The 8,871-nt window shown below is 36.2% G+C and overlaps 2 protein-coding genes across 5 annotated transcripts; both read right to left on the bottom strand.

Moving 5' to 3' along the window:
- On the bottom strand, positions 1–2,366 carry LOC147505237 (uncharacterized). 3 transcript variants are annotated; one of them, XM_086557840.1, is made up of 3 exons: positions 1,671–2,366; positions 508–806; positions 1–401 (listed from the first exon to the last, which is right to left on the bottom strand). In XM_086557840.1, the coding sequence occupies exon 1, from the start codon at positions 2,175–2,177 to the stop codon at positions 1,743–1,745; it is 435 nt and encodes a 144-aa protein (XP_086413966.1). In that variant the 5' UTR covers positions 2,178–2,366; the 3' UTR covers positions 1–401; positions 508–806; positions 1,671–1,742. The 3 variants fall into 3 exon arrangements, with proteins under 3 accessions (XP_086413966.1, XP_086413965.1, XP_086413964.1); XM_086557839.1 differs by having other exon boundaries at positions 508–561; XM_086557838.1 differs by lacking the exon at positions 508–806 and having other exon boundaries at positions 1,671–2,365.
- Positions 2,367–2,738: 372 nt separating this feature from the next.
- Positions 2,739–8,693, bottom strand: LOC147505236 (putative hexosyltransferase MUCI70). Of its 2 annotated transcripts, none has more exons than XM_086557836.1 (10): positions 8,557–8,693; positions 7,763–8,378; positions 6,717–7,013; positions 6,400–6,613; positions 6,168–6,277; positions 5,894–6,093; positions 4,881–4,984; positions 3,894–4,081; positions 3,602–3,801; positions 2,739–3,180 (listed from the first exon to the last, which is right to left on the bottom strand). In XM_086557836.1, exons 2-10 carry the CDS (start codon positions 8,022–8,024, stop codon positions 2,956–2,958), a joined length of 1,800 nt encoding a protein of 599 aa, XP_086413962.1. In that variant the 5' UTR covers positions 8,025–8,378; positions 8,557–8,693; the 3' UTR covers positions 2,739–2,955. The 2 variants fall into 2 exon arrangements, with proteins under 2 accessions (XP_086413962.1, XP_086413963.1); XM_086557837.1 differs by having other exon boundaries at positions 7,763–8,064; positions 8,557–8,669.
- Positions 8,694–8,871: the final 178 nt, after the last annotated feature.

The raw sequence follows: 8,871 nt of genomic DNA, 5'->3' as shown, positions 1-8,871 counted from the left end.
TAATATAACAATCTATGATGTCTATTATAAAGATTAATGATAACAAGTGGATGATTTCAATGTACGTCTAAAAGGACACATCTTCAGAAAGGGTCGAACAATCTGCTTTAACAGGATAATACATTAGATGCAAACAGATGAACATCATTCTATCTTTGAAAGCCAAAAACGAGGGATAAGGCAAGGACCACATGATGGTTACATTTCATAATTGAGGCGGAGTTTTAGCAAGACAACCTTCTCCACCTGCTTACAACAAACCCTTCTTACACTGCAAGCATTAGCTCCTGCCCTACGTTTTCGTGTTCTTGGGATGGCCTTCTATGTCAAAATTGCCTTATTGTTAATCCATGTGTACAGCAAGGACAAGCTGATCATCTCAAAGTTGCCACTCACTAACCCTGCAACATTAGAATGCAAGGATTTATGGCTAACAACTAGTTTAGATGACGACAAGACTTAAGAACGATCAGACATGATCAACACATCAATTGCAAGTCAGCTTACCTCGAGGCTATTGTTATAATGAATTAGTTTGAAAGAATCATGGATATGGAATATCTATTTGTCAGGACAGCAGCTGTTAAAGGGGATGCAGAGATTCTTAAATGAAAACAGAACAGAACCACTATGATTTCCCACCCAAGCACCAAGTCTTCAAGACTTCAAATTATATACTTTGGGACAGTTGTGATACCATATACCAGATATGTATCTGGAAGGAAGACAACATACACCTCTCAAAAGGACCTGAACTCCATTTTTTCCAACAACTTTGATTGAGTAACAGGTAGTAGCGGACATGCCTTGTCAACAAAAAGAGCTAACTTAAGGCAGGGTTACAGTAACACAGAGTTCAAATACAAGTATAGCGCTGACTGATAATCCATCCATGAACGAACATAACGTCATAACTAGACTAAGGTCATTATGTTGAGAACGTGATAGTGTGATACTCCATTTTCTCTTCAACTGTAAACTTTACTAGATAAATATTTCGTTTTCTACTGAAATAACAAGTCATCCTGATTTTTATTTTTATTTTTATTTTTTTTCATGCCAGCCACATCCCTCCATCTATCTCTCTCCTTTAGCTAACACACAATGGATTCTCTTATCATTTAAAAAAAAATATAACGACAAAGAATAATTAGAATTTAGAAAATTACTCCAATGAACTAACACAGTCCACAAGTCATATAGTCATATCTGAATGAACCAAAGCATTCAAGACTTGTGAGGAGTAGATTTATAAAATTGTGGCAGAAACGCTAGTAAACAGTACAGGATATGCAATGACGACATGTAATTCACCAAACATAAGACGTCATACAAGTGTTCTGGGCTAACGAATCATGCTACTATATCAGCGTTGAGATAAGTATGAGTCATGTGGATGCATTTCTAGAATTGTAACATGAAGTGCACACTTGAGCTGGATGTTAAATGTATACAAGTCTTCCAGAATGATATCATATAATCTCAACATTTATATCATATAAAAACTTCCAACATGAAACTTGAAGTCTCTTCAAGGAAAAAAAAGACAAGTTTCTCATTCTTTACATTTCAATATCATTGATGCCATATGAGGATCCACTATTACAAATTGCCAAAAAGGGTTTCCATATATTTTCACAACAAAACAAGAAATTCAAGTAAAAACATACCAACACAAACTCGAGCGACACTTGGCTTCTCCTTCTCCGGAATCCAATTTCTCCCATCACTCCATTACCAAACTAATCATACTTCTCCCTCCAAGAGTAGACAAGAAACAACACCCAAGAAAGGGCTAAAACGATATCGCCAGCGACTTGTCTAGGCCAATCTCTAGCAAGAACTTCAACCTTCCTCTCAAAATAAACTCTCCAAAGAGCCATACAAACATGTATCACCACACATCCTTTAGCAAAAAACCCCTGAAACTCTCTATCCTTAACAAAAGAAACCATAAACAAAAGTAGCCCAATCACACAAAGAAGCAAACCAGCCAATGCATCAGAAGTTTGAATCAGTAACTGATCATGTGGTGTTGATCCTAATATCTTTAAAGCAGTATCACTACCATGACCAAATACAGATATCTCTTTTAGGTAAAACATTATTAATATTCCACATGTTAATGCTATTGAGGAATGTAAAATACAAATTAAGAAAAACCCATTTGATGCCATGGTTTGAATTTCAGTATTCTGTTTCCAATTGCATGGTTCTCTCTTTTTTATGAGTGATCTTGAAAAACCCTAGTTCATATTTGGGAATAAATAAATAAAAACGCTAATTTTGAGATTGGTGTGTAATAAAGCGATGGGATAATTTTTTATATTTTTTGACACGGATTTTGAGGCATTAATAATCCCTTAATAATTGGGAGATATGATATGGACAGTTTTTTGCATGGGTCCTCTGTCAGTCACAATCCAATATTCCAATCCCATATTCAGTTTTATCCAAAGTTTTGAGGCATTATCCAAAAAATCATTTGCATGGCATAGTGTGGTGGTCGAGTTAAGTGTGTCGCTGCTCTCGACCGTGACATATAGCCACTGTAATTGAAGTTTAATAATCTCATAAAAGCCTTAAAAAAGTTTAGTTTGCATTGGTTTTGGACTTTTGGATGCAGAGTCTTGTTTTCAGTACAGCCAATGAGCCAAACATTTGCCAGTAAAAGATCTCAGGATACACAACCCTAAAAATATTATGGAAACACCACAAATGCACACAAGAAGCAGAAGGAAGAGCAACGTGTGTTTTATATTTATTTCGACCTTTTAAAATTGTAATATATTTACAACAAAAAGAATGGATATCAACAATTCCGAACAAAACTCAGAGCTCGAAACAGAACTAGTACACTCATCCGCGGCAATCTTCCCCTGCCTTGAATACTTTTGGAATGGGGAAAGAAAAAGCATATTTTGAAGAATAAAAAAATAAAATAAAAATACATATTCAAATCGAACTGCTATCCCGATTTCCAGTAGATACTTTGGGACGGTGACGCCTAGAACCAGGTCTCCTCTCCCGCCCACGCTTCCTTGTTGAAGACCTCACTTCCCTAGCAGTAACAGTATCGGGTGAAGATCTCCGAGGTAACTCCCTAGCCAAAGGAGGTGAAGGAAGAAGGTGAATGGCAGTTGGAGGAGCCATGTGCTCTAACAAATCTCTATGGTATGCCTGCACAGAACAAATTCAAGATTAGCAGTGTGAATATGATTGATAATATGAGATGTTCCAATACACGTAACCATATACTAATTCTTCACTTATTATTAGCAGTCATAGAACTTGTTTGACCATATCTCCTACAATGATTTAGGAAGAAATGCCACTGGGTGATTCTTAAAAAATATTATCATATAAATCTCGTAGACCTTTCCAATTAAAAGGAAAGACACCATTAGAAGATTCAGAAAAAAAGTGTAGTACTTAGGCATGATGTCAGTCAGATGGAAGCAGATCAAGCATCTAGAAGTCAACATTTGTGAGGAGGGAGATGTCAACCAATAAAGGTTGGACATGAAAGTAAAACTGTGACAAAATAGTCTTTCTACAACATGGGTGTTCTTGGACACTTTCCATAGAAATTAGCTAATACCTGAACCACAAAGTTGCGCCTTTCACAATCCAAAAACATGTTGACGCTCCAATTCACTCTGGACATTATCTTGTCTCTTACAGTTGAAAAGCTGAGTTGGTCCCTGGAAGTAAAACGGTCAACCTCATTGAACCAGAGACAAGTAAACAGATTTGTAATAGGGATGTGCTCCCTTATGATGACACATCCTTCAGGCACATCTGTTAAAGCCATAGAGCACAAATATCAGTTTGATACGCACAAAACGGAAAGTGCAAGAACAGGTAGAACAACAAAACGATCATAAACCCACCACTGATAATTGGGCGCTTAGCTTCAGAATATGGAGTCAAACCCTCTGCCCTGTAAAACTCAGTTTGGAAATCAATAGATGCATTGTCGTATTTTGCAGCAGCTTTATTGGCCTCTGCTTCCACAAAAACATCAAAGCGTCTGTAGTGCTTAGAGATAGCAAAAGTAGCATTCTCCCGCCACAAGAATCTGCAGAGTAGATGGATCAACTAAAGTACCAAAATATCAGGACCACAAACTGTAGCGCAAGATATCATTGACCAGCAAATCACAACAGAAAGACGCAAAACCTCGTATACCAAAAGCAGAAAAATGACAATACTTTGTGTACCGGAGCAGAAAAATGATGATAACATTCTTAATTTTCAGTACCCACAGATTCAAATTTCTTCTGAAAATTCATCCAATCCTTACATGGTTTATCAGTGTATTTAAAGGAGTCATTGCAGTCAAACATCTTGAAATCAGAAAATCATCTCGTCACATGTAAATCCTCCTTACAGAAAATTAGCTCATTCCAGCAATTTGAACCACCAAAAGATGTGGTGTTTGAGTTTTAATACAGTGGATAACTCAAATAATAAGCCATTCGGAATGCAGTAGTAGTATCCTATATCGCTGTTCGTGAATCCTATTCAGACGGGATCAGTGCAAATCCCAATCTGACTCAATAAAAATTGAACAAATTTGAAATTGATTTTTATCAGATCCCAAAAGTTGAATTCCCACTCAATCCGACAAATAGTGCATCCCTTTATGGCAAGATTGTCTCTATAAAAATAAACCATTTCAATTAAAACATTGAAATACAAGATTGTTAGTATATTATATAAACCTAAACATGGATGATTCTTTAACAGTTACTGGATTGTGGATCAAATCAAATTTGAGATCCAAGTTAATCCATTATACCCCTATGAAGAGGTATGTTTTCCCAAATATATAGTACCAATGAAAACATCTAAAAAGTAGAAGCAAGATATCATACCTCTCAAGAATTTGATATGGATCCACAACAAGCTCAAGCTTTCCATCGATCCATATAGAATACTGGGCACTGGGAAAAATCCGATGCAGCAGGAGTTTTGGTACCTGCCAAACGTATAAATTGGTTAAATTTCTTCTATCATGCCTGTAAATGCTGAAATCATTCATAAGAGAACTCCAATTAAATTTAACAGCATAAACAATTCATTTGACATAGGGATTTTGCCAAGTTACAAGGTCCAATAGGAAGTATCAACAACACCAGAAATTGGGGATTGTCCTATAAAGACCTTACTTGAAATCTACCAAATCAATCCTTCTTATTATTTGGTACCTGGTTCTTTTACTCTTTTTGTTAATATCTCCAAATATATATAATTATGTTATTTAGTAGACCCAAAACAGCACCTGAAAGAAAGGCCTTTAAATGCCTGGCAACTTTGTAGGAAACCAATTTCAATCTTCAAAGCCCTACAAGTTTGTTAGTGTTCCTTTGTGTGTGCGTGGTGGTGACTGGTTGGTTAAGGTGCGGGCGCTTGGGAGAGAGGGGGGGGAGTGGAAGAGAAAAGATGGGGCAGTTCCTGTTGTTGCAAGTAAAGATGTCAAATCAAGTCAAAGAATTTGGAAAGAGGTTCCTAAGGCAGTGCCGAAGAGCTGTTAAAGAGGGTTGCACTAAGAAAGGTAAAGAATCCAGAGCATGATATGCTGATAATGGGGTATGCTTGGTGGGCTCAGAGGACCTTCCTTCTAAATCATATCACTCAAAACGTATTTAGGGGAAGGAACATCACTTAAAAAATTAAGAGTGTCTTGAGGAAAGAGTGTTTTGAGTCCTTGGTATGGTGGAACTTGAATGACAATTAAAACAAAATCTCACCATCTAAGCTCTTTGCTTCTTTGAATGCATACTACCTTCTTTAAAATGGTGCTGATAAAAATTTATATCAATTAGTAAGAGGCTGATTTCAACTCTCTCAATTAGTTAAAAGCAAAATGATCTGGAAAGCTACTTACTTTCCCATTTCGTCTAGCGTCTACATAAGGAAGGTTACGCACAACAACTATTCGCCACAAACCAGCCATCTTTCTGTCATCCAAAGTGCTGGAATTCTTCAAATATGCTTCTGTTTCTTCATCCACAAACATATAGAAACACACATTTTTCTTTGCAGCTTCGCTAATGTTTCTTGGCTGTTGGATAATATCATAGTTTCCTGGTCAACAATACAGTCATGAGAAACAAAAATCCATCAGCTTAAACTTGGGAAAATAATAAAAAGTTTAGTACCAAATATGGCTGTTGCAACAACAATTCCCTGGCACTGCTCCATCTCAAGAAGATCCACATCATCAATATCAAACCCCGATTGTATACCAGGTTTAATTCCTCTAACAAATCTGATATGCAAAAGAAGAGGCTGGAATCAGACACTAGTGACTACAAGATTAAAGAGAAAAAGTAATTTTTCATTCGAGACAAAATCATCACCGTACAAAACCAAATGTCAACCTAAACATACCCGCAGTGAACATTCATGGATTCTTTTACATCAAAAGAATCATTTCTCTGCTTTAGAGAAGGATATCCACCAAAATCAGAACCTCCAAATGGTTCTGTTCTAACTGGGTTTTCATCATGTACATAAGTTAAATTCCTAAGTACGGGAGATGGTGATGGGATACCAGGCATACGAGCTATGGCTTGCTCAACAGGAATGTAACATACTGGACATGCTGAAGAAAAAATCAAACAGAGAATTAGTAATAGTAGTAATATGCACCCAAGTATGCGTCCAATTGAGTGCTTCTGGACATAAAAATTTAACAAATAACTTACGTCGTGGACCAATTCGCTTCCTATCGGAGGGAGGTGGAGGGAGAGCAAACTTTTCACATGGATGCTCGGGAGGAAAATTGCTTCCAACTTCTGGAAGAGATCTGGTTTGATTTTCCTGTTCACCACCTATTGGCATATTATTTGGCAATGAAGAATCACTAGCACCCTTACTATCTTTATCTCCACTATTAAGGGGATGTACAGGATATTCTGATGGGATGCTGACATTGACTGTATTATTTTGGACATGTAGAACAGTATTATGATGTGAGACAGGGCCTTCTGGAGCATCTTCATCTGGAAACACGCCAAAAAAATAAGCCAAATCGTTTCTAAAAACAAATACAAGGATACTAGCAACAGCAGATATCCAAAACTAATTACTGTAATAATTGGCTTGTTAAAAATTAGAAACTTTGCATCTCAGACGTGCATTACCTAATCAATAGCTTAAGATAACGGAAATTTGGAGCAATGTACATATGTATGTTACATTAGGACCAGCCATTTGTGGCTATACATTCTGATGATGGTAACGACCCAACAAAAAATCAATCTTTCTTATTCCCAGGGAAAAAAAAAGTCGAGATAGAAAGTCTAGATGTTATGATGTTATGCAGTTAACAGGTTTGTGGGTCACATTGCCATATAAGATAACTAAGGTAATGCTCGTGAAATGGTGGTCACATTTCAATCATTCTCAAAATTCGACAGTAATAATGCTATCTGGCTCAGAGTAGTGGAGAGCTATAGGTACTGATGACTTATCCAGTGATCCATGAATCCATGAATAACCTTAGACACCTTGACATAAACAAGTAATAGGTAACTAGTTAATTATGATTCTCAAGAGAAGAAAATTCCAAGACAACTGATCACATGAAAGCTAGCTTATAAATGAAAAGAGTTAATTATGATTCACTAGAGGAGAAAATTTTAAGACGATCAGTAGCATGAAAGCTAGCTTATACACATTGCCTTAAGTCATACCCTAAAGAGCATACAAAGAGCAAATTAAGAAGATAATGAGAGATAAAAAGATGCACCTTTACTAACTGCGGACAAAAGCGACATGAGAACTACAACAGAAACGACAACCAGGAGAAGCATTCCAACCCTCCTTCGGCCAGCAAATTTACAGATCCGTGGAAGAATTTTTTCCTTCTCTCTTGCATTAGATAAAAGCATCTTTGGCGGTTTACGCGCAACAACAGGTGTAGTATAGATTGGCAAAACAACACTATTATTTGGCAAATGTTGCAATGATCCATAGCTCGAAGCACGTTGACCCAATGACCCTCCAGTCATTGCTCATCAAAACGCACACAAGGTTTCTCTTTCATTTCCCCTTTTCCTCCAAAATCAAAACTCAATCACAACAACACCCTTTAACTATTAAAAAATTAAACTAAACCGCCCCTCAAATCACATCGCAAACTAAAACCCACTTCTCAATTACAATCCAACTCAATCTTAACATAATTCTTCAACATAGATCCACTTAAAAACCAGCTCCCCTCTCTTCTTTTCACCAAAATCAACACTTTATACTACAAATAACAAAAAACTCTCTTTTTTCTCCAATCTACAACACCAATACACCCAATGCAATAATCTACACACTCCAAATATCCTCAAACAGTACTAAATTTTTCAAATTTTCTGCAAACAATTGTAAAAAAAAAAAAAAAAAAACTCAAATAAACAAATACCCAAATCAACATTCACCATAATAACTCCAAAAAAAACGCCCATGTAAAACTAGTATCAAATTAGAGATCTTTTTATAACCAATATAATGAAAAAGAAACATTAAACACATAAATTAAGTTTTGGTTACCTTTACGTAAGAATCGAATTTGAGTTGTTGGAAAAAAAATTTTGGCGGTATGTTTTTTTATTTCCTTGGTCTGGAAATCTGAGATTGTGAAGGTCTCCGGATTTAGAGTTTTTTTGTCTTTACAGTTATCATTTCTGTGTTAGAAACTTATATGCTTTTTAGTTTTAGGTCCTTTCTGTATTGTTTTTTATTTACAAGTACGTCCCTTGATTTGAAAGTTAGTCAGCCTTTTTTGACAGCTTTTTAGTTTTCGAAGCGTGCTAAAATATAAAGTAGTCAATTACCTTAAGTTCGTATGAAACTCATTTTTGATTT

Source organism: Coptis chinensis, chromosome 4 (genome assembly GCF_015680905.1).
Source record: "Coptis chinensis isolate HL-2020 chromosome 4, ASM1568090v1, whole genome shotgun sequence".
Taxonomy (NCBI): Eukaryota; Viridiplantae; Streptophyta; class Magnoliopsida; order Ranunculales; family Ranunculaceae; genus Coptis; species Coptis chinensis.
This window is presented reverse-complemented; position numbering and strand designations above follow the sequence as displayed.

Bases quoted from the DNA above. Each gene is read 5' to 3' on its own strand.
- LOC147505237 (XM_086557840.1), bottom strand. From the start codon at position 2,177: ATGGCATCAAATGGGTTTTTCTTAATTTGTATTTTACATTCCTCAATA.
- LOC147505236 (XM_086557836.1), bottom strand. From the start codon at position 8,024: ATGACTGGAGGGTCATTGGGTCAACGTGCTTCGAGCTATGGATCATTG. The intron at 7,014-7,762 runs GTGCATCTTTTT...GCGTGTTTCCAG, and splicing joins TTTGTCCGCAGTTAGTAAAG to ATGAAGATGCTCCAGAAGGC. The intron at 6,278-6,399 runs GTATGTTTAGGT...TTTGCATATCAG, and splicing joins TCCATGAATGTTCACTGCGG to ATTTGTTAGAGGAATTAAAC.